This window comes from Calypte anna, chromosome 6, assembly GCF_003957555.1.
Source record: "Calypte anna isolate BGI_N300 chromosome 6, bCalAnn1_v1.p, whole genome shotgun sequence".
NCBI lineage: Eukaryota > Metazoa > Chordata > Aves > Apodiformes > Trochilidae > Calypte > Calypte anna.
This window is the reverse complement of record NC_044252.1, coordinates 8,216,943-8,242,973: the sequence shown is the minus strand read 5'-3', so window position 1 is coordinate 8,242,973 and position 26,031 is coordinate 8,216,943. Positions and strand designations below refer to the sequence as shown.

The 26,031-nt window shown below is 37.3% G+C and overlaps 1 protein-coding gene across 1 annotated transcript in view; it reads right to left on the bottom strand.

The window, feature by feature from the left end:
- GRID1 (glutamate ionotropic receptor delta type subunit 1) overlaps positions 1 to 26,031 on the bottom strand; it is a 500,726-nt gene that overhangs the window by 74,226 nt on the left and 400,469 nt on the right. The window contains exons 7-8 of the mRNA XM_030453329.1: positions 16,263 to 16,424; positions 15,425 to 15,544 (exon numbers count right to left, since the gene is read on the bottom strand). Of these exons, the coding sequence (XP_030309189.1) occupies positions 15,425 to 15,544; positions 16,263 to 16,424 (282 nt within the window). The remainder of the gene's footprint in view (positions 1 to 15,424; positions 15,545 to 16,262; positions 16,425 to 26,031) is intronic.

The window sequence follows — 26,031 nt, the reverse complement described above, 5'->3', positions numbered from 1 at the left end:
GGAGCATACACTCCAGGACACTGTCTCTTAAATTACTGCTTTCTATACAACAGTATTATGGATATCCACACCATAGACCATATCATAAGATAAATGCTTGAAATTAACTATTTTATTTACAGCTTTTTATTTTTTTGCCATCTATTTATTGGCTTGATTTAGTCATTCTTAACTTCCTAGTAATATAAGTGGATGTCTCTTCTTCCACGTGACTGGTGATAGGATGAGAGGAAATGGACTCAAGTTGCACCAGGCAAGGTTTAGACTGAATATTAGGAAAAAAGTCTTTATTGAAAGAGTGCTCAGGCATTGGAATAGGCTACCCAGGGAAGTAAGTAGAGGAGTAACCATCCTTGGAAGTATTCAAAAAACATGTGGATACATCAGGACATGGTTTAGTTGTCACTGGGTCGATAGTTGGGCTTGATAATCTTAGAGCTCTTTTCCAGCCCTAATGATTCTATGGTTCTACCAAATCAGTCTCTTTACAAATCTCCCAAGATACAGTAGAAGTGTTAAATTGTTTCAGTGTAATAGAATGCTCCATATGCCTTTCATAGCAAAACTACACTTAGGAACTATAGCAGAAAATGACACTGTGTTTAACTTTGCAGAACTAGAGATTCCCAAAGGTTTATAAATAAAAGGAAAAGACAATTTTTTACAAATATGGTCCTAAATGTAGTATTTCTTCATCTGTTTATATTGCTCAAGACATACTAGAGGCTCAGAAGAAAATAAGAAAGTTAGTAGTCTTCCTTCCCTTTCACTGTTCACTGATCTCCCTTTTCTTCTCCAATAATTAAAACATGCTGAATACAGAAAGAACTTGAAAGACATCTGACAGTTTTATTCACTATGCCAGCAGAAATATGACAAGGTTAATCATATGATTTAAAGGAGTCTAACTTCCCCTTCCAGGCGATTGTAACTATCAGTTTTCTTGTGGAAGAACAGTCAAGAATGTCTCCTAATCTCTTATGACATGGGACAAACATTCTATTATAACCTAAATATATGAAAGAAACTTCAATTTTAGACCCGTCTGTCAAAGCAATATTCCAGTAATTATTACAGCTATGGCTGGCATATTTTTTTTCCTCCAGTTTTGTTTTGTTTTTCTTGTGAGCCTCTGTTCAGTTTAGTCATAATGGTTCCAAAAATGGCCACATTTTGATATAAATATAAATTATTTGCTACTTTTCCTCTGCCTTCTAATTTTAAGTTGTTCCCAATTCTGTTCTCCCCTTTATCAGTCACTTTTGCATCTTCATGGATCAAATTAGTCTCCATGTTAATCTACCAGGCTGCCATGTACTCTAAATATAACCTCTGTTGTGCATCTGTAGTCAAACTAATTTACTTTTTGAACAACTAGATATAGACAGCATATTGTCAGGTATATTATGATCTGACCTCATTCCTAGCAAAGAAGCTATTCAGGGCAGATATAGCACACAGAAAAAGGATTATAGTTGAAAATATATGAAAAATTGAAGAATTTTGAATGCACGAGCTTTTAACTTCTTGCATTTGAATATTGCATATATGTTCTAAAATGTGGAACTAGAATACAGTTCTTGGTAAACTCACACTTTTCTATACAGGTGCTGGACACTGACACTAGTTTGTTTTACATTGCTTTTTCATTATGTAAAGAAAAAAAAAAGTGAAATTAATATGATTCCAAAATTCTGACTTAAAATATATAAGCAATGCTTCTGCTAAACCCCAACTGCAAGTGTGGTTTTGAGCCCTCTTCTTCAGAAATTAATCCACTATGGATTTTCAGCCTTGCACTACCACAAAGAATACCTATTTTTGAAGCAAAATTTTCATTTTAGTCAGGTAAAAATAGCAGATCAATAAATGCATTTGGATTTTTCGTTTGGTTATTGAATTTTTCTTGTGTTGTTCAGGTTTGAACATGACTCTTAGATGAAAAGAAAAAAATCCTGCACAAGGTAAATCAGAGGAAACTGCAATCCAAAACATTGGACTTTCCCCATGATGCAGACAACTGTGAAAGCCATTCTCAGATTTTGTCAGAATTTCTATAGTCAGCTATTATTCAAACTTGACTTTAAGGCCAGAAGAGACCACTATGATCAATTTGGTACTTCAAGGACCAAAGATAAACATTTAGACCTGTATCATCTTTTAAAACTATGGAACGTCTGTTAGACATCTAATTTTGACTCGAAAAACAACACAACTAGTATTTCATATGTCTATAACTAAGTTATTCAACTGTTAGTTATCCTCTCATGGAAAAAACAAGAGACTCAGTCTTTATTCCTCTCTAGAAGTGGGGAAAAAAAAACAACAAAGAAACCCAGCAAAAACAAACCAACCAACCAAAAAACAAACCCCCCAAAAAACAAAGAAAGCAAAAAACAGAAAAGATTTGGAGCTTATGGATTTGCTTTGTGGGTTTTTCCTCATTTTAGCTGAAACAAACAAAAATCCCAGAAGCGCCACTTCTGATATCAAACAGGATTTTAACCAGATTAAAACAAAAATTATCCAAATCACTTTTAAAATTAGGCTACAGAGTAAATAAGATGAGAGTGTTCTGCCAGGTTTTTCAATACCAGGTTTCAATACCATGCTCAATGTCAGGGTTTTTTTTTTTTTTTTTTTTGGTGAAAACTTGTTCCCAAAACGTTATTTCAGTATGTTTTAACTGTAGTTTCTTGACCAAAAAAGGAGCTTTAAAGTATAGAAACTATGAAACAAAAAAGGACACGAATGCCAGTTGTTGGATCATACCTTAAGTGCTTTGACTCTTCTATAGATAGAGAGTTTAGAGAGAAGACTACAATTTTACTAACAGTTCTTGAAGCAAGAATAGTTACATACAGCAGTAACTAACCACACACGATCTTCTCTTCCCAACCACTATTATGGACTCCAACATGAAATCTAGAATGCAGAATTATTATTATGGCTGTCATGCTGATAATAATAATTGAATTACCATGAAGATTAATGAAAAACTGTCTTTGCTGGTTCTGCAGCTCCCCCCATGATACCCTTTCACTGTCATTAAAGTAACAAGTGATGGGAGAACAGCAATGAAAGAACACAGATCCTTTATTTTTAACCACAAAACTCCCAACAGCACAAACAGCAGCTATTCTTGTGTAATGAAAGAAAAGCTTATTAATAATTTCAGACTTTTCATCTTCAGCCTACTAATTTTCAACACATTTCCTAAGAACATATTTCTTCTTTATTATAGTTCTTGATTCAACCCAAAGTTAGTATCTTGTTTCGAAAATGCTGGACTGTTCTACCTCATACTGGCAAAAAGCTTTTAAATAATCATCAACTGAGTATAACATTTACTGTGCTATTACCATAGAAAAGTGTTACTGTTCAAGAATATTTCCTTTGGATCATAATTATAATAAGAATTGGTCCCTGAGGGCATAATGTAACAGTCCTGAAGCTGAAAGATTGTTTAAAACCTTACTGAGTTAGATGTCTGCTATTTTATTTGAAAAAAAAAACTAGTAATAAACAAATAAAAAAAACCACATTTGAAGTTTATAGCATGTCTGAATGCTTTAATGGTTTGGGTTTTTCTCTTGTTTAGAAGAAATAAGAACCAAATGCAATTTAGAATACCATCAGTCAGAATAATCATTGTAGTGTCATGATTTTCTTCCTAGAGGGCTTAGGTATTTTGCACATGAATTTAGTCACTTCAGTGGTGAAATGGAACAGCTATTTAATGATGTCACCAGTTTAAGACGTCCTAGGTAAATAATTTCAAGGTACTCAACATTCTAAGGCACAGAAAAGAGAGAAAACTTTTCAGATGGATTGAGCCCCAAGCCCAGGAAGGAGATGGAGCTGTTGGAGCAAGTCTAGTGGGGGGGGCCAACAAAGATGATCAGATGGATGGATCTCCTCTCCTATGAAGACAGGCTGAGAGAGTTGGAGTTGTTCAGCCTGGAGAAAAGGAGGCTCCAGGGTCATCTTGTAGTGTCCTTCCACTATCTGAATGTGTTACAGGTAAGCTGGGGAGGGACTTTTTACATGTGTAGTGATAGGATGAGGGGGAATGATCTTAAGATGAAGAGGGTAGATCTAGACTGGATATTAGGAGTACATTCTTCACTGTGAGGGTGACGAGACACAAAACAGGTTGCCCAGGGAATCCTTGTATGCTTCATCCCTGGAAGTGTTCAAGAAGTGATTGGATAGGACTTTGAGCAACCTGATGTAGTGGGAGGTGTCCTTGACCATGGCAGAGGGGTTGGAACTAGATGATCTTTATAGTCTCTGGCAAGCCAAACCATTCTGTGATTCTATGATGCTAGCAGCTTATCTATCTCAACAGAAGCCAATTCATTTCATTATTTAACTACCATAGTTAAGAATCTGCTTCACACACAAATGACACAGATGAAAATGCACTTCAAGAAGAAACTAGTTGAGCATAAGTGGGCTAATTTGCACTGTAATACAGCTAAGTTATGCAAGAAAATATGTCCAATATTAGCCATGAAAAGGAACCATAAGCTAGGATAGGAAAGGGACAGTACAGGCAGAATATTGCCATGCCTTAGATGGCATGTGCACACTGCACAGGGTGGTGTGAGCCCTCACCAGTTCTCTCACCATTCAGGATATCTCTGCTAAGAACCTTAGACATGTTCTTTCAGAAAAGTTGTGACTGGCAGTAAACAGTAGTGTGGAGTCCTATTGCATGTGCTGTGACCAGCAGAACATAATAGTTTCAAAAACCAATGTATAAAATGCTTACCATTAGATATTCTTCTTTTCAGTGCAAATTATCTGTTTTTCTCTGAATAACAGGGAATTAAAAAATCCATTCAAAACTCATTTCCAAGATAGCCTCACTTCCTCTGCAGGTATACACCTTCATGTGAAGGTAACATTAGATAAGTAGTATTTCTAAGTAGACTAAAGAGTAACAAAAGTAACAAGTAAGATAAAAAAATCCAGATAGCTAGAAATCAATATTTTAGTCTTTACAAAGGGAGAAAAAAAAAAAAAAAAAAAAGCAAATTTTAATAAAGTAGACTTCATAATTGAAAATCAGAAACACATCAATGAACAGAAAATACATGCCTTTAATAACCTCTTGAGGCATATTGAGTGTTTAATCTAAACTGAGGATCATTTAATATTTTCCATGTTTAACTAGATTATCTTACTTGTGGTCCCTTTCTGCAAACAGAACCCGTGCTTGCACTGGTTGTACTCACTGCCCATCAGTTGCAGTGGAAGTAATTGCTTATTACTGTGAAAACAAGGTAACATTTAGTTAGATTTTCAAGAAGGTCTTCATCTTTCTACATGAAAGCAGATAAAGGATGCATATACATGCATACATTATAAAAAACAAACCTACATGGAATTAATGCATGAAACAGAAAATCAAAATGTTGAAACTTAATGCAAAAATATTTCTTAATTTCCTGAAAAACTTAGAGAAAAGGTGACCTAGAATGTGATCTATCTCTAGATAATTAGCCCAGAGCACTCTAAGGGGTATCTCATAACTGTCTTCAAAATATTATGTAGAGAAAAAGAGGAAAGACTTTTACTCACAGCAATATTAAAGTCAGTCCTAATGTATAGTCTGGGAAGCATAATTGTATTTCTAGCTTGTATACAGCCTAAGAAAGTACAGATATCTGTCAGGTTTATTAGTGATTATTATCTATAAATTCTTTCTGTTTTACTCACAACCCCATATTTCCACTGGGCATGCTGTGTTTCTCAAAACCTATATTTTTGACAGCATTATTCAGAACACTAAAGTAAAATAATGAGTCTTAATGGTATGCTTTCACTATCTTTAAATGTGTTCATATAAAGCCCTCAGAACACCCCTAGAAAAAAATGTTTTTTGTTAACTTGTGGTTTTTTTAAGTGACCAATGAGAAAAGCAGATTCTAATATGTCACAGAGGAAATTAAGAAACAGTGAGATCTATATATGCATATATATCGGTTTGCATATTTTATAATCCTTCTCACAACTTAAAAGACTCAGCAGACTGCAACAAAAAAAAGAACATCTAGATTTGTAGTTCAGCATACTGAGACATAAGATGTCTGGGATACCCAAGGCCAGGAATGCTTCAGAATATACAGCAGGAAAGCAACAGAACTACTCCTGATCTCCTGACGTGCATTTCATATGTTGTCAATCAAATCAATATTCAATTTAACTCACTTTGACAGCTTGCTTAAGTTACAGACCACCTCGAGGTCCCTTCTTCATTAATCTTTGCATCCTGGATTTACTCAAATTAGCTGCCTGTGCTCTTGGTGCACTCTCCTATGGAGCTTTGTTCTTCTGCCTGGGTCTATGCCCCATTTATTTTGTCATCAGGCACTTTGAGATGCCTACAGAAATGAAAGAAATTCTAGAACTAAGATAGATAAAACTAACAGACACCCCAGTTTCTATCCTGGAATCTTTATTTTTGGTGATAAGAAGCATGGGGAATACTGCAGGAGCAAAGCAGTGGCAGTGGACACAAAACAAACAGCAACAAAAAGCAAAACAGAGAGATCATGCCTGTACTGAAATGCTCAAACAGCTTTACTTTCACAGTGTGTTGATTTCTAGTGGAGGAGAAGGATGGAAAAACAATTGCTCATTGATCTGGAGCAGCATTAATTCATATACTGACTTTCTGGACTTAACCACACAATACTGACTAAAGCAAACTATCCTAGAGCAGTGGTTGAAAATTAAAATTATAACACCTCACTTTCTTTGCTTCTTAAAGGGTGAGGAAACAGGTGACTTAAGTTCAAAAGTCAGTATCAATACTCAAAACATCTATCTTAAATCTGTGCAAAGACACCATTCAAAACCAGTGCAGGTTCTTATAGAACATTCTGCTCAAAACCTCTGAGAATAGGAAGAAGATAATCTGGTAGGTGGAAAGAGCAGAAGACAGCTAAAAATCCACTCCAGGAGTAACACTATGCACTTCTTTAATCCCTTTTCTTACCTTTTTATCAAATCAAACTATAGTTAAAATAACAGTTATAGATCTTGGAACAATTAATCTGCTTTTGCCTAAACCCTCCATCAGGATTCAAAATAGAAACAGAGAGGAAACCCATACTGATTTGAATTCTACTCCATCATATAGATTTGTGGAATGGACAGTATCTATTTAACCTCTCCGTTCACTGTGTTCTGTTAAAAAGTTGTAGCTAAGCAGCACAGATGAAAGTACTAATTTTTCAGATTTCAGACCATACACAGGGGTACACTGAATTTCTTGGGAGAAATAGGGGAGGTTGTGGCTTCTGTGGAGGCAAATGGCCATCCTCCACAGAGAGATGATTCCAGGGCACACAGGATGTGATGCACAAATGAGGACGATGTAGCAGGAGATGAGAGTAGAGAATGCATGAGAGAAAGAGAAGCTAATCCAGGGAGCAAGCCTCTGACATAAAAGAGTCATCTTGAGATCCAGAGAAAATTGGACATTTCGGTTTAATTAAGAAAGCCATTGAAATGTCCTGCAATGAGCCACAATGGAGTAGTGGATTCTGAGGACTGTATCCTAGATTCAGATTCACTCTTTCATTTTAAGCCAGCTCAACCAGCAAATTTGTGTTTTCTGCTTCACTGCCCTAATAAATACATAGAATAATAACACTTATTTCTCTGTTAAAGTTACAGTGAAATTATCAGGAAGGAAGGAAAGAATAGAGAGAAAGAAAGAGAGAGAGAAAAAGAGAGAGAGAGAAAGAAAGAGAGAAAGAGAGGGAGAGAAAGAGAGGAAAGAAAGAAAAAGAGAGGGAGAGAGAAAGAGAGGAAAGAAAGAAAGAGAGAGAGAAAGAGAGAGAGAGAGAGAGAGAGAAAGGGAAAGAGAGGAAAGAAAGAAAGAAAGAGAGAGAGAAGAGAGAGAGAGAGAGAAAGGAAAGAGAGGAAGAAAGAAAGAGAGAGAGGAAAGAAGAGAGAGAGAGAAAGAGAAAGAGAGAAAGAGAGAAAGAAAGAGAGAGAGAAAGAGAGAAAGAAAGAGAGAGAGAAAGAGAGAAAGAAAGAGAGAAAGAGAGAGAGAAAGAGAAAGAAAGGAAAGGCAAACCCAAAATTTCAGATTCACCTCCAGAAGTGAGCCGCTCCCTCAAGTTTGAATTGTGCACAGCAACGTTTGTTACACCTGACCTAAAAACCATACCTTGCACCTGACCCACAAAACTATTCATCCCTGTCTTGGCAAACCCTCTGGAGAAGTCCCAGTACTGAATGTTCTCACAACCCAGATTTTGATAGCATTTTTCTTCCAGGATGACAAAATGACAAAGGCAGGTTACCAAACACTATATACATGGTTTATATATCACATGATAATAACGTAGTTAACTGTATGGTCAACCCTTAATGTAATAAAACCTTAGTCTCCAGCTGCTTCTGAAGTGCAAATTACTACAGTAGCCATGTAGACTGGCTTAAAATGGGATCCTGAATAAGGCTAGAGAGAATGAGAACAAGCTCAGTTTAAATACAGTACAGCTCAGACATCAATTCTGCAAAACATCTACTAACATATGCCTTAGTGTATTTATATTATGGCACAGTAAATTGCATATAAAGCTTTAACAACATTATAGATAGTGTTAGAACTATTCAAATTGAAAAGTTCTCATAATATTAATTACCATCCCATGTTCCTCATTACTGGGTATTATTAATGAATATTGTAGTATTGGACCAGGTGTATTTTTAAATAATTACCTTGACACTAGCTCAGATTGATTATAAATTGTACCTATTTTAAGGTAAAACTGAGTATTTTCTGTGTGGTCTGAAAAGAGAAAGTGCTCAGTTTTAAGGCAGTTCTGCCAGGAACTGCAACACCATCAGGCAATCTCTGCCAAGTACTGTTATTTCAGTGAATTACTCAATTCAGACAAAGAGGTTTCATCAGAGCTCTGACGCCCAGAAAATTCTTCAGGTTTTGGTGTGATTTTTGAACATCATAATTCAAAGTTAATTCAAGGACATTTCCTTGGTCAGGAAATAAAATTTTAAAAAAACTAAAAAAAAAAAAACTAAAAAAAAAAAAAAAAAAAAAAAAAGAAAAGACTTATTTTTTTGAGTAACAGCCTTATTGACTTTGTTCAAGATTGATGTCATGCAAAAGAGAAACTTTTTTCAAATATCTTCTATTATCTTTGGTGTTATGCTCAGAAAATGTTGACCTTATTCCCTATGGCAATATAATTTTCTTCACAGCATGGACATTTGAGCACAGAACTCTTCATGAGCTGAGCTACAGAAAGGAGCTTTCTCTTCATCCCATTATGAAAACTCTACTAGGATCCATTAGTAAATTATAGGAGCTCTGACAAAAACTCTATAATCAAAGCTGTAACTGTTTTTAGAAGGCTGCTTTTAACATCCCAAATTTTTGCAGTATTGCATATGTGCTAAAAAAAGGAGAATGTTATACTCAGCACTGATCATAATCTGGTTAGGGTGACATAATATGTGACTTCTGAATTCAGCAGAATTTCTAAACATACAGGCAGTGATGCACGTGGGCTGGGAAACTTCAGCAGCCTCCTAATTGCTGCAGATATCCTGGCCTTACTCATAACTCAGATCTGGCTTCTTTTTAAAATCTAGCCTCAAGCTTCATGCTGTGAAAATGTCATATAAACAGCCAAACAGTCTTCCAAAGGAAAAGACCAGCATGATCTTATGCTTGGAGGAATTCCAACCAAAATTTGCAAGACATCCCTTTTACTTCGGGCTGACACTGGTAGAATTTGCAAATATATTGCACAGTTTTTGTTAGCAAATACGACTAACAGTTTATGTAAAAGCATGGGTCCCGTTGGCAGTATTTCCCAAAAACATAAAAAAACAATTAAAAAAAACCCTTAAAAACTAGGTGTGACATATTTGCAAGGAAAAATGCATTTCTAAACCTGCTTACCCACTGCCCAGTGTAATATGGAGACAATGAAAACAGAAAAAACATGCCTCTTGATTCAGCAGTCCTCTGGCTCCCCAGCTTAGTTTACTCTGTTAAAATGTGTCAAACTTCAATGACAAAAGCCTGGCTGCCCAGTTTATGTTTACACTGTTTAAAATGCATCAAACTTATTTCCACCAGCAAAATCTCATCAACAGACACACACCTCCCCCTCCTTTGTCAGGACTATAAAGATAAAATGATACTAAGCCATCAGGCAGCTAATGCAAATTGGTAGCAAATACAAGAATTCCAGGAAACCTGAATACAAAGGGAAGACTCACTTTAACCAATTTGCAACATCTGGCAATAATTGATGAAAAGAAGGAATTTTTTACTATATAAAAAGCCAGAGGAAAAAGGGAGAAACCAGAAGCAAGATTAGAGGCAAGAGGAGAAGAAGTGAAGAGGCGTGAAGGAGGATGGAGCAGCAGGCAGCTGGCCCCGCAGCAAGGAACAGAGGCACAGGCAGCCCAAGGGTGAAAAACTTAATCTTTGTCTTTCCTTAATATCCCTTTCCCTGGGGTGATTAATTTGTTTAAGAACCTATTCTGCCTGTTTCTCTCCCACTATTAACTCCTTCCTTTCAAAAAGTGGTGTCACTTTTCCCTGAAATAAACTGTATTAATTTGTTCAAACCATAAACGTGTTTACTTGTAATTTGCAGTATGTTCGTGTGCAATGGCTAAAATTTCCTCACAAACAAAAATGGTTGGACCAATGGGCCAAGGTTAATTGTATGAGATTTAACAAGGCCAAATACCAGGTCTTCCACCTGGGTCATAACAACCTCATGGTAAGCTACAGACTTGGGGAAGTGTGGTTAGAGAGCTGTGAGTTGGAATGGGACCTAGGGGTATTGGTTTATAGTCAACTTAATAGCAGTGTGCACAGGTGGCCAAGAAGACCAATGGCATCCTGGCCTGTGTTAGGAACTTAGTGGCCAGCAGGAATAGGGAGGTGATCATCCCTCTGTATTCTGCTCTGCTGAGGCTGCATCTTGAGTACTGTGTTCAGTTCTGGGCACCTCATTATAAGAGGTGTGTTGGAGCATGTCCAGAGAAGGGCAACAAAGCTCATTAAGGGCCTGGAGCACAAGTGCTGTGAGGAGCAGCTGAGGGAGCTGGGGGTGTTTAGTCTGGGGGTGTTTAGAAGAGGAGGTGAGAGGAGACCTTAGAGCCCTCTACAACTACCTCAAAGGGGGTTGGAATGAGAAGGGAAAAAGCCTCTTCTCCTTAGTAAACTGTGATAGGACCAGAGGAAATGGATGGGAGCTGCACCAGGGGAGGTTTAGGCTGGGTGTTAGGAAATATTTTTTCACTGAGAGGGCATTGGAATGGCCTGCTCAGGGCAGTGCTGGAGTCACCATCCCTGGAGGCATTTAAAAGGCATTTGGACCTGGTCCTTAGGGATGTGGTTTAGTAGTTGACTGTGGTGTTAACCAAAGGTTGGACTGGATGATCTTGGAGGTCTCTTCCAACCTAAACATTCTGTGAAAATATAAAATATTAATAGTTACTGACTGTGACACCCAGTTACTGAGTGTAACAATTCAGCTATAATTTTACAATCAAAGCACACACAACATGAAATACTTCAATTACAAAAAATACCCCAATTTGAATAACTTGGGCAAACAGGGACCCCACTTCATTTCAGAAAAAACCACTCAGTTTCATCATGTTTCTTCTCTAGTATTCTTCTCTAGTTTAAAAATTGATCATAGACATTGTCTATATGTTCAGCTGCATTTTTTAGCATGATTCATTAAATTTATGGAATTTCCAAGGAATGCATTTATTTTCACTCTTCACATCCATCTTATACAGAAAACTAACATATATTTTGAGTAAAATACTTGAGGTTTTTATTCTGTTTGACCCCCTGTCTTCACAAGTTGAATCGCAATATTCTTTTTCTAATTTATTCTACCATGACACTCAAACAATTCAAGTAGAATTAGAAAGTTAGAGTAGAATGAGATGGTTTTACCCAGAATGAGAGAACTATTTTCCCTGCCCCTTGCAAGGTAACAGTGGATCTTTGGTGATCACAAGTAGCCAAGATTTCATTCTTACTTTTTGGAGGAGAAATACCTTGGCCATGCAGGTTAAACCAAACACCCAAGCGCATATTTATAAAGTGCTCTATCAGGAGACAGACATCTGTTTAATGTCTAAACTCAGGCAATTCAGTTATGTATTTTTCCATACAAGTGAAAATGATTCAATTACAGTAGTAACCATCTAAGATAATTCTCTTCAGTATGTAACTTTTAGTAGCATATCATGTGACTTGGCAATATTCTTGCAGATTAAAGCACTTAATAGAGCAGACCCTTAAAAATACTGTTCCTTTTTGCACTGAGTAAGAAGTATAGCATTTCTCATCATGGTAATGATGAAATTCTCTCTGAAAGTAACAAGCCCAATTAAAGCACTGTATCAGACTTCAAAAATGGGGCTTTAACAACTGTGGAACTGTGGACTTCTGCAATCTGTCTCAGAAATGCTGGAGGAAACAAGTATAACTGATAATGAAACAGAAAATATTTCAGGAAAGTCTAATTTAAAAAAACTAAAACATATCAACTGACAGAAATTAGTAACCAATGGTAAACATCATAATTTTGAACAGGATGCTTATGAAAGAGAGCGTGTGTGTAAACCGTTAATTCTGCCGTCATTACGTAGCCAACTTGAGAAAGAATTGCAGATGGCTTTATAAAAGTTATGAATCCTGTCATAAAATAAATTAAATAGCAACATCATTTCACACTTGCAGAAGATCTTCCTGCCAAGTATGAGGAAAATCATAGAGCGTCTTTACAGGCATTATCCAACTAAGCTTAACCATATCCCTACAAGGGTAGTAAGTTACAGTACTCTTTACATACATGGTCAAACATTTTGATTAATTTGAGGCACAGAACCTTATCATGGGAGTTGGACATAGGAGGTAAAATGAGAAAAAAGGGCATGTTATCTGCTACAAATATAAATCCCAGCAGTTTCAAAAAGTTTGAACAAAATAGGCTGTTAATCTCATACTTCTGTTCCATAGGCTTTATCTGAACACTTAACATTGTATTTTCTTGTATTCCCAAGTTATATTTCCTCAGTGTTTCTTTCATCCTTTCACTCAAATTTCATTCCATTTAAAACATTGGTGTGGCATAAACTAAAGAAGTTTCTTACTTTTTTTTCCTATTGGTTATTTTATTATGTTTTGTACTTTTTAAAGTTCTCCAATGTATTTATATCCAGACCTATTTGGTTTTTGGGTTTTGTAAATACACAGAAACCCATGCTGCTATTTTTACAGATGTTAGGAACATAAACCATACTGGCAATCACCAAGCACTAGATAACTAGGCATTTTCAGTTTTAATAATAGACTTATTCTTCAACTTTCAAACGTGCTGATAAGCACGTGCTGATCATCACCACGATGATCTCTCTTCTAAACATGAATACACCAGGCTTCCTCAGCCTTCACATGCACATAGTGAGTAGAAGACAATCACCTGAGCCTTCTGAAAACAAGGGGGTATACATGGCAAGGGACATACCCTGTTCTTTTATATTTAAAACAAAGAAATTAGTGCATTTTCTGAAGCTTCCCTTTTACTAGAGTACACACAAAGCAACAAAGGAAAATGAAAACGCATAGACAAAATACACAAAAGCCACTACCAGCCATTACCACAAAAATATAGTGTTAGACTTGTGGAATATAGGAAAAGGTATACAGGGTGAGCAAATGCATATTATTACTTGCACTCAATCACAGCTAGTGGAAGGAACCAGAAGAAAGACCAGATAAAAAGGCAACAGGGAAGAGTCAAGATGCTACTACAGAAAGGCCCTGAAAACTCCTGCCAGATTTGGGTTACTATTTTGGACATCCTCCTAGGACTCCTGGTGGAAGGGACACCAACAAACTTTCTAAGGGATGTTGAGTATTAAAGCTTTTGACTGCATTCAATCTCAGGCTCAACATTCAATGTTTCACTCTTTTGCCCTACCCAGTCACAGATCCCAAGTGCAAAGGCATTTTGCAGGGGCAGGGCAGGGATGAATAGATACAGATGATCTCCATCCAGAGGAAAAGAAAAACATGCAGAAAGATCTCCTCGTTTTTCACCAAAAATGTGTTACTTCACAGCTAAATCTGAGGCAATATGGAAACAACTGACAATTAAATCAGAATTGATGTCTTACTCAAGTAATATAAACAAGACCAGCATTGCTTTCTGAGCTTTTAAAAGTACTTCTGAGCTGAAATATATTTTTGCTGCAGTAATAAAAAGTTGGGCTGTCTTGAATACCAGTAGTTCCAGGGTAGTTCTCCTCTAAGGAATATAATTTCTTCCAAGTTCCTCTACCGACTTCTCTAGCGTATTGCTGACTTTTTACTCTCTATATAAATTAGGCTATAATGATCATTTTTAGAACTTCATTTTAGCTCAGACCAGTATTCCACGGCCAGCAGCTTTTTACCCATCTAGAATGATTTTCCCTCTCATTTTGGGAACTGAACAGTGTTCTGTATTTAACATCTAGACTTAAGCCTTCCTATATTAACTACCTAATCTCAAAGTAGAAGATTAGGATCAAAAGTGATGAGTAGTATACCAGTTTAGCCATTTTAGTCATTTTCCCATTTAGTCATTTTACCTGTTTCTTTGACTTGTGGTCTCATTTGGGTTATGCTTTCACTGTCTTCACACATCTGGGTTATATCTCAGTTTGGTCAGTGTGATACATAAACTGAAGTCAGAGCTTTTGGATATGTGTTACCATATTGGAAATGCATGTTGGTTATTTTTTTTTTTTAATAAAAAGTAATAATATATACTCACACATTATCACTTCCCTTTAAGGCTTCAAACCTATTCTGAGTGGTAATCATGCCAATTTTACTGCAAGGTAATTTGAAGCATAAAGCAATTATGTGACTTACTCAAAGCCACTTGGAAAATCTGTAACAAAATGGAAACAAACTCAAACATCCCATTTTATTCAAGATACCTGCTAGGGATAACAGACCACTGATAGGATGCTTTTGCTTTTCTGTAGTGGCAGCTGGAAACACAGCAGGATAGGAGTCCACAGAATCTCACATGGCACCTGCTACTTCTGTTGCATAAAGTGAGATGCATATTTCTGCTTATGAACTGAAACTGCTCCCCAAACATCCTAAGTAACCTCCATGTTTTAAATAGGCAACAATTTTCCAAAATTAAGATAATTTTTCATTAATCAGGTAGTGTTGGAACTTAGACTTCCACATTTGCAGCAAAAATCTAGCAATGAACTCTCTTCTGCAGTGCAGCACTAATTCATTCTTAAAGAATAACATTTTCTCCTGTAAAGTAGAATGTGTATTATTTAGACAAAAACAGAGAAAGAAGCAACATATCTTTACCCTCCGCACATCTTTGCCAAATGTTTCGCTGTAGCTAGTGCCCAATATTTCAAATTGAACATAGGGGTTGGCTCCATCTTCTCTGAACTCCATAGCACCAGTAAGCCCAGTTATATGGCCCTAAGGAAATAAGTTTTAGACATTTTAGAACAGAACAAATTTGCCTTTATAAACACTCCTTTTCATTAAAGGTGTGCTAAATCTGCTTTGAAAACATTTGCAGTGAACTTAAGTGGGCCAAGTACACGTTCTTCAACAGCACAAACATAGCACCAGACAAAAGAGTTCTTTTTTTAAAGAAAATTACCTAAGCACTCACAAACACACTGTATATTGTGGAAAAAGAAAGCCATAAGGTCTTCATTGTTCACAAAGACACACTCCAAAGAAAAGGCTAAATCAGACCCCTTTCCCAAAAAGATACCAATTATCAGTTAAAAAGCCAGTTGAGCTGCAGGAAATGTAAGTTATGTCTTAAAGCTCCTAGTTGGTTGGTCCTTAGAGCTCCTTAATTTCTCTTGGGAAGATATTTTGAAGCATTCACACATCAATTGCTATGACTGTTCCTAATCATAGTACCTCCACAGAAAGCACCTATGAGATCAGCAGATGTAGAACACACACCACTGGAGCAACACAGCAATGTGCATAATTTCTTTGTAATAAATCACTTGCTTGTTTAATATCTGCTGATCATTCATGGTAATTGTAAATTGCTTGCTTTAATAAATCACAGAAAGGCTGAATAGAGGTCAAAAATCTCTTCAAAAGCTAATCTCAAGTGAAAAGGAAGCAACTCTTTCAATTGGTCACACAACTGTTGTTTGCCTGTTCTCACCTTCTTAATAGTCTCGAGCATGGATCGTCCTCCATTCCAAGGTTTGGTGGATTTCCTCATGCAGTTCAGACTTGCCATGCTGTGCCATTTTCTGTCCTCCAGTTTTCTGTGGAAAGCATTTGCCAGCATGAGCACACTGTCATACAGGTACAGGTTGGAAACCTGCAAACAATAATAAGAATGAGTCTCTTGTTTCTTATTTAAGTATCCTTTCAAAGAAATTATAAACCCAGCAAATAAAACAGACGAAAATGAAGACATAAGTAATATCTGATGCTGGGTACATTTGATGTCTTCAATAGTCAAGGCAATTCAGACAACGACCAGTTCTCACTTCCACCTCTTTGCTGCTTGGCACCTGGGCCCCTCTGGCAAAAGGACTCTGGCACATTTGCAGAACCTGGTCATTACCTGTACCACTGCAATGCAGTGCTGGAAAGACTTAAGAGGTGGTAGTTCAAATACCAACTCAAGCTATGGAAGGAGTACAGCTATCTATCAAGGACAGATAACTATTGCTGCTTTGTCAGTCCAAAAAGGTATCATACCAAAATGTATACCAAAAAGGTATTTTTGTCAGGCAAAAAATGTATCATTTAATTAGGTTCTTGTTCTTTTTATTCATTTGAAGAATCTCCTTGGCAATTTCTGTCACAACAAAATCTAATACTAACGTAACTGTTTAGGAGAGAGGAAGGAGAAATAACAGTATTATTTTGATTTTGTCTTCTCTCTTCACCAAATATACAGGATACTGGTTGCTATTCTACTTTCTCCAGAGCCACTGACTTTAGCCTTCTTGTTCTTCAATTTACATGGGACATAATGAGACCAATAATTGATGTAAAGGCTCTAGTAAGAACACCACATTAGTAATGCTCAACTATGTATTTCATATTTCAAACCAAGACATAGCAAGCAATACATGCACACTTTTTCAAACCCATGCATAGACACAGGGCTTTTGATTTACTCTTTACTAAACTCATTTATCTTGTGGATTTCTCTAATTCACCATAGAAGAAAAATCCTAGAGACCAGGACTACATGTGGAAGTTAATACAGCTGCAGCCTTCCTAGAAGAATGTCACTTGGCTGTGAAAGACTAAACATATATAAACATATATTACTGTTGCATTACTTGTTCCAAGTAAAGATCTGGTTTCATTTTAACATCCTAACCTTCAGGAACAAAATACTTGTATGTTCCATAAGCTGATATTTTCCATAAATTAGAATCTAAACACTTCAAAAAATCTTCTAGTATAATAAATCTGAACATGAGATATATAAACAAAAATTAATTTTGAAATAATCAAAATGGGAAAAAATGCACAAAAAAGAGGTTGGGGATATGCACTTATTTAAGTAACTAAACATAAAAAGAGTTTTTAATGAGAATAAAATGCAAAAGCCATGAGATGCTATCATGGAGAATCCCTCCCATCTTGCCTTGCCATCATCTTTCCCTCCTTTTATTTCCAGCCTCCCTGAACAAGCAGTATCCATTCCCTATATTTGCTGTTTTATCCAGCTAATCCTTTTAAGAGTTTCCAATTTTCTCTTTTTAAGAAAAGAGGGTGGTTAAAGAGTTAAGAGGAGTCTCAGTATCTAAGGCTTCCTTGATCAGCTGCATTTGTCTCCCAGTTCTGCAGATCTTTGTTAAAAAGCTATCAAATAAAGCAATCAAGTGAATCCTTACTATTCAGTCAACAGGGTACTTTCCCTCCTCTGTATTAACGTCTCCTTCATGCAAAAAAAAAAAAAAAAATATTAAACCAAAACCCCAAACCTTCAAATAAACTATCCCAACTGGCACACCACAAACCCCACTTGGCTTAGAAGTGGATTTTACATGCAAAAGGAAATATGCCATTTTGCCATCATGATCCTCTTTTCTGCCCATTGAACTTGATTTTGCACCCTCACTCTTAGCTGACAGCTCATTGCCTTAGAATAGTCACAAATCAGAAATGTTTTCTATATTCTTGGTCTGGTACTCTTCTTTTTAAGTTCTGGAAAACAGTAGCTTCATTCTCCAAAACAGTTTGCTTAGTTTGCTTCCAGAAAGCTCTAGAGCAAACTATAAGATGTACCTGGGCACAGAGCTTCCTTCTCTTTCTACTTTTTATGCTCTTAGAGAAGATGTAATGTCTGCAAGCTTGAGAGAACTGGTTTTGAGTATCTTGGCCTACATGACCATGCATCCAGCTCAGGCTACCCTCCGTGTACTACAAAACAAGTCACCTAATCCACCTCTTTCAGTTAGACTTACAATGAATGTTGTATCAATATTGTTTCATTATTTTATTTTGAAAGAATGATGTAAACTGAGTGACAGCAAGAGGAGTATTTTCCTACTAAAGTACTTCTGACATATATCTGGAGTTACGTACCACAGCAGATGAAAATGTTACTGAGGACACATCAAGATACTTGTCACCATGGAAAGGCTATTCTGCACATCCTGCTGTACACACTTATGTTTTGCCACTCTAGTTCTTTTCTACTGCAAATCTTGTCAAAGAAATGAGCATATGGTACTTTTTAATCAGCAAAACTCATTTTTCCATGTAGTCATACTGCATATAGCCATAGTATATCCTCTAGTAAAAATGACACGTTACTATATTTTACCCATGCATTACTACATTTTACCCTTTTTCTACCCCCTCCTAGCTGAAAAGTAAATATCCTATGGAAGAGTAAAGCTGAATTTTATTCACACCATTAACATTTCTTTTTTTAGAACAGAAAATATGCAAGCTAGGAAAAAATAGAAGAAAAAAACAAAGAAAAATAAAACCAAAACTAACAGCAAACCACAACATCAAAACCTCCACAACTGAGCCTAGATTTGTAATAAAAAACCTCAACAACTTTTTTGAATGCTATATTTGTTCAGTATGCTAGTTAATTATAAACTGTCACAGTGTTTAGAAGCCCACCCTGCTAAGGGCAGAAAACTTTATAAAGAATGATACAAAGTATGTAGTTTTTCCCAGTGATAAAAATTCAGTGTGTAAAAGTATGTTTATTTAAAACAAGAGAAGGCAGGATCTTCACATGATAGTACTGCTGTGGTAGTCCCCTAGGTCAAGAGTCACTTCTTTGAAGTACAAAATATAATCAAGATGAAAAATACCTTGGTATCTTAGAAAATAATTTCCTTTTGATCCTTCACAGTGTGCAGAAAAAAATCCAGCTCCTTTACATACCCAGTAGTATAGATTGAATATTTTTGCCTAGTTCATTTCTGAGGTAGAAAATTAAGAATACTTAAATGCATCTAATGTGCTCCTCTTCTCAAAATCATCTTCACTACCTGAATTATAGAAAAATTTACTTAAAGCAAGACAGAGATCCCAGTCTGTGTCACAGTAATGCAGGGTTATAATAATTTTCTTTATTTTCTTCTATATTCTTTTAAATATAGCAAAATGTCTGCATATGTACTGGATTGTATTTGCAACATGGGTTTGCTGTAACTTCCAGATTAGTGATGCTGTGAAAAGAAAGAGGGATTGGTGGACAAACCATCTATGCACTTATTCCTGCAACTGCACACATTTTAATTTTAAGCTATCTATCAAACTCCCGTTGAATACAAACACAACCCCTGAAAGGGAATTTCAGGAGATACCTGAGTGATTAGCTATACTGTTTCCAACAGTGCTGTTAGAAGTATGCAAAAATAATAAATTAGTCCTTAGGTAGCATTCTGAATTGGTAGAAAAGCAAGAGAAGGGGAAAAAACCAAATTCCCCTTCACTTAACAAAAATTCCTAGATGAGATCAAAGTATTTCATTTCTGTCCTGTTTGGAGGAAGAAACAGTAATTTTCAGTTCTTCTTTCACTTCATTGCTGAGAGCTTTTAGAGCTGGATGTATTGTGACTGAAGTGCTTTTTGATCTATTTGCTATAGGAATGACAGTGACTGTTCCATCAATATATTTAAGAGTTTGCCCTGTACAAGCATAATTTGAGGCATGTGTATCTTCTCAAAATTATTCCAGACTTTATGAACGTTTATTTCACAATGAAGGAAAAATCCACTGTATACTAGTGGAGCAGAGTAGAAATTTTCAATGAGAGCAGAAACTTTTCTCTCTGACATTATTAAATGTCATTTTATAGAAGATTTTATGTGAACCTCATTACATGTTCCAGAATGATTTTACTTTTAGAGTTACATTTGAAGATAGCTTTTAGCTCCTTCAGAGGCACTAATCATAGATAAGTACTCTTCTGGGAAGGCCAGGAAGCCACAAAGACTGACCCCAACTTCTGAATTGCCAGAAGTCTAGCCAGACAAGAGCACTGAAAAGACCACCTGGGAAGACAAGTTGACACCCAGATGCCACTGCTTCAAAGAAATCATTCCCAAGCTGGGCAACTGTACACTGCTTCTGCCAAAATCACCCTGTGAGTGGCCGTGGCAGTCAGCTCCAAGGATGTAGCAGATGGAAGAGGAGCTCAGCCCGCTCACAGCCTGCCAGCAGCAGAAACACTTGCTGCCTGGGAAGTGATATCATGGTGCTTTTGCATGCACACACCAGCATCCCCTAGAACTGTGTTTCAACTTTTCAAGTTCAAGTACTGAAAAACTCAGCCAGGCGCTTGTGTCTCTAATGCCAGGATGCATCTTACTAGGGGCAGTGAGGAGTGATGATTTACACCTGCTATGAAGGCATAACTATGAGGGTATTACCAGGGTGGAGAGACTGAAAATTGGGCCTATTTCATTTTCTCAAATTAGTTTGCAGAGCCCATTGCAAGTCTTTATGTGAATGCCTGTGTTTTAAGCAAATGCTTAACTGCTCATGGAGAAAAAAATCCCAGCCAGCAGTCTGGCATTCATGAGAAAACCAGAGTCAGAAACAAATGTTCATGAAAGACTCAAATATCAGTTTCAAACATCCAAAGGGTTATTTATTATCACTGAAGCAAATGAAAGCCTGGAAAAATTTTTCCTAAAACCATATTAAAACAGACCTCAATTGTATATTAATTGAAGCCTTCTAACAATAAGGGATCTATCTAACCAGACTATTATTTAGTGCTTCACCCAATCTAGTTTTAAGTATGTCAAACAATGAGGTATCCAAAGATTTTTTGGGAAGGCTGCACTTTCATAATCTTTTGTTTTTTAACTGGTCTATTGATTGAATCTACTGAATTGATTCAATACTGATGCTGATTGAATAGATTGAATCTAATTTTTATTTTCTTTGTGATTTTTTCCCTATTTTACTGAGTTACACATCAGACCACTTTTCCCTATCTACAGTTTCTGTTCTCTGAAAGTTCATTATCCTTTAGCTTTTTATTAATAGCATTTATCATTGTTCTGAACGTTTTCTTACACAGTGTGCTTTATACCAACATGTTAACAATAAAACAAGACATGGATTGCCCTATAATGCTCAAGCTTGCCCTATAATGCTCAAGCTGCACGCAATGGCTTTGACCACTAAATGTCTTGAGAATTTGGCACAGATAACACTGACTGCCCAGGGAACATCTAGCAGGAGACATTTGAAAACTGAACACAACTACGAATCAGAGAGAAGGACATGAGGTAATATTGGAACTGCGAAACAGAGTAAAAGACTACCATTTTACTGTACCTCATTTATAAATAAGTATGGGTGCAAATCAGGCTCTAAAATATGAAAAATTGGAGGCACTGACCCTTTCTTCTAGTCACTGGTGGCTGCTCCCTTATAGAGTACTGAAAAAAAATTCAATGAAATAATTATGCAAATAGAGAACTTCAGCAGTCAAAAGTAGTACTCCGAGCAGAGACGAAAAGCTCACTCCAGAACATAACAGGACTCCTAGCCTCCACAAAATCCCGTGTGGCCAGAGGACACCCACCTTCTGCCAATTCTTCTGTTTATGCACCTTGAATAAAACACATGCCATCAGACTTCAGCGAGAGATTATGTCATGCAGTGGGCAGTAAAGTCAGTTCAAGGACACTTTTCACTCATGTGGTACTCAGAAACATTTTCACCATAACTGAACATCTGGCCAAAAGTCCAAATTAAACTTTGTTAAAGAGGCATGCAAATATAGCTTTGCAGGAAAAGGAAAAGAAAAATGTGGCTCATCAGTCCGTTATGGGAGAATGTGATATAGCATGTAATAGGCTATAATCAATATTTACTGCCTCCAACAGCACTTAACAGATGGATAATAATAGCAGGGTAGATATGTCACCCTCCACGACACCCCGTTTTATGGCGGAGGAACTTGCGTGCCCTTGTGAGGTTGGGAGCTCTGCTGGAGGTGGCAGATGCCTCCAGTAGGGTCTCCCATGCAAGACAGGTCACTCAAGGGTCAGACAAAGTGTGTCCATGGGCAGGATTGGCTCCCTCACCTTCAGGCAACCATCCTAGGAGAAGGACAATTCTAACTCCAAACCCAGGCAGATGGAGCTCATTTAGCCCTGTAAGGCCCTCCATCTCAGAGAAGGATACTCTGACTAAACCTGTGTCCTGAGTACTTTGCTGTCACTGTCCAAACTCGCTGGGCCCTGGCAGATGAACCTTAGGAGTAAAGGGTAAGGCCAGTTCCGCGCATGCTGTGCCTCACCTAAAAAAGCCACAGTGCAGGCTCAAAGGCTGTACCCACACTTGTAGAGCCCCTGCAGTGACACGAGAGGGATGAAACAGCAGGTGGAAAGGTGCAGGTGGAGCACTCAGACCCAACCCTGCATGCAGGTAGCTCAGGACATTGGTTGCTCAAGGCCAATGAGTCTTCAATGCCAGCTGAGTAGTCCAAGGCATTACACAACAACAGGTGAAAACCAAATTAGACATAGCCCCTACTTTGGGCTTAAGGCCGTACAGCAGCTGAAAACTGGCAAGGCAGCTGGGGTTGATGGAATTCCATCAGAAGTCTGGAAGCATAGAGGCCAAGCACTCTATGCTAAATTTCATGAGGTCCTTGTGAGTTGTTGGGAACAAGGCAAATTACCACCAGAACTCCATGATGCAGTCATCATCACTCTGTACAAGAAGAAAGGAGAAAAGTCAAACTGCTCCAACTACCAAGGTATAACTCTGCTCTTCGTTGCTGGAAAAATCCTTCCAAGAATACTTTTGAACAGATTAGTACCTGCCATTGCAGAGAAACTTCTATCTGAAAGCCAGTGTGGTTTCAGAGCCAATAGGAGTATCACAGACATAGTAATCTCAGACAATTACAAGAGAAGTGTAGGGAACAGATCAAAGATCTTTATGTGACATTCATTGACCTCACTAAAGCTTTTGACACTGTGAGTAGAAAGGGCCTGTGGCAAATCTTGGAATTATTAGGATGCCCCATCAAGTTCCTCAAAATGATCATCCTGCTACATAAGGAACAGTGGGGCCAAGTCAGCTATGGCAACGCACTCTCTGGATCCTTCCCAATAATCAATCCCACATCACCATAGGTGAATCAGAGCTTAAGTCAGTCCAGCAGGTCAGCTCTCTGGGATACATTATTTTCTCAGACGCCAAAATCAACAAAAAGATATTAGCAAAGGCATACAGAGCACTTGAAAGAGTCTGGAGCAATAAACAACTGAAGAAAACTACAAAGACTTGTATCTACAGAGCCATTGTACTGCTCTTTTATATGAGTCTGAATCATGGGTCATCTACCACCACTATCTGCAACGCCTTGAACATCAGTGCTGCCTCCATACAACCCTAAACATCCACTGGACTGATTACATGACCAAAGTTCCTGTCCTTGAACAGGCAGGGGTCACCAGTATTGAGGTCATGATACTGAGGACACAGCTGTGCTGGACAGGGCAGGTCTCCAGGATGGAGGATCACCCCTCCCTAAGATTGTGGTCTATGGTGAACCTGCCACCAGCTGCCACAACAGAGGAGCCCCACAGAGGAGATACAAGGACTCCCTGAAACAATCCCTCAGCTTTGGCCATACTGACTGCCATCAGGGGTCCACTCTGGCCTCCAATCGGGAGACATGGAGACACCATCCATAACACTGCTGCCTCCTGTGAGAACACACATAGAATCAGTCTCGAGGAGAAAAGACAACACAGAAAGAATGGTGCCTTGGCTGTCGCCTCACAGGAGACTTTCTGCTCTGCCTTTTGCAACCACACTGCCTGTCCCCCATTGGCCTTTTCAGCCATCAGCATGCTGCAGCAAGTGCGGGGAGAGCCCTTCTGAAAACTTTGTTTGTGAAGCCAAGCCATGACAGATAGGTCAAATGAGAATCAGTTGGACAAAACTGCAGGATCAGTCCCTTAAGTTTAGGAATCAAAAACACCTCCAAAAAATAAGTTCACTTACAGTATTGAAGCTGCAGTCATTCTTGAAAAGAAGACAGTTCATAAATAAAATAAATAAATAAATAAATAAAAACACAGCTCTGTTGGAGCAACTGCTAAGAGATGCCTACAAAGATATCCGATGGTCAAGTCTTTGAAGAATGAAATTTTTACACAGAGAATAGCTGCTCCAAGGAATACCCTCCCACATTTCTTAACATCTTTTCTTCAAATACATTAAAGCAATGCCTGGAATAGTTCTTCAGTAGAGAGGTTGGACTTTGAATGCTGTGAGGAATAACATTATTTTTGTGGAACAATTTTCTGGGGTTTTAATCTTACTGTATATTTTGAACCATGCTAAATAATTTCAGATACACAGTGCCCCTGTATTATGTTTAAATAAGAATAAGAATCATAAGAATAAGAATCTCACATAGATTAATCTTAAATAAGAATCTCACACAGATTTAATTTATTAACTGTATGAAATGCAAATATGAGAAGAAAAAGCTGTAATGGGAATTACATTTTTAATGAAAAAAATTTCTTCAAAAACACAATTAAGAAAAAGAATTTATTTTATAACTGAATTCATCATGAATAACCTGATGAAAGAAAAAAGATTGTCATCAAAAATCAAGTTGGTAGACAAGCTTTAAAAATAATATTTGAAAGGGACGGTTTGGGAAAGAAGCAGATTATTCATTACAATGGAAATAAAATGACTCTGTAAGTCTATGTCTAAAATAACCTAACAGTTAAATAGCAGTAATCCCACTAAACACCATTCAAACACCATACAGGGATACATACTAGGAATATCTAGGGCTAACTGGATTTGTCTAGAAATCCTGAAATGCTTCAGTATTTTCTCTCCAGAGTGAGGCAATACTGACAATGCTGATTGCCCAAACCCTAGGATTCTCATCCCCAATGGAATTAACAAGTTCTAAACTGTTCTCCCCTTACAAAAAAGTAAGAGTTATGAACACACAAAATCATGTATGAAAAGTAAGAAAGAGATAAACGTAGTCCTCTGAAGTCAAGTAAAATGATCAAGACTGGAAACTTATAAAGGCTTTTCTCCAGTTGAAGCAGAAACCCAGATGGGTATATTAAATGTGCAAGAAATAAGAGCACGAGCAAAATTTTGACAAGCTGTTTGATGGAATAAGATTGAATTTCCACAAAACATTCAGAACCGATGAGGTTTTGGATGAGCTTGCAGAACATCCTCATCTTTTAAAAGCCTTGTCAGAATGCCAGACTGGGATGATCACCCATTGAAAAACAACTTTTCAGGTTTGGTACTATAGACACTGAAAAAAAAAAATCATTCCCAAACCATTTTCATTAATTTAGCCAGAACAAAAATAATAATCCATGATGTAAATGTTTCTTTCTTTATTAGCTTGTTAAAAACACTAAATTCTCCCCTGTAAAAATCTTACAGCTAGAGGCTGACA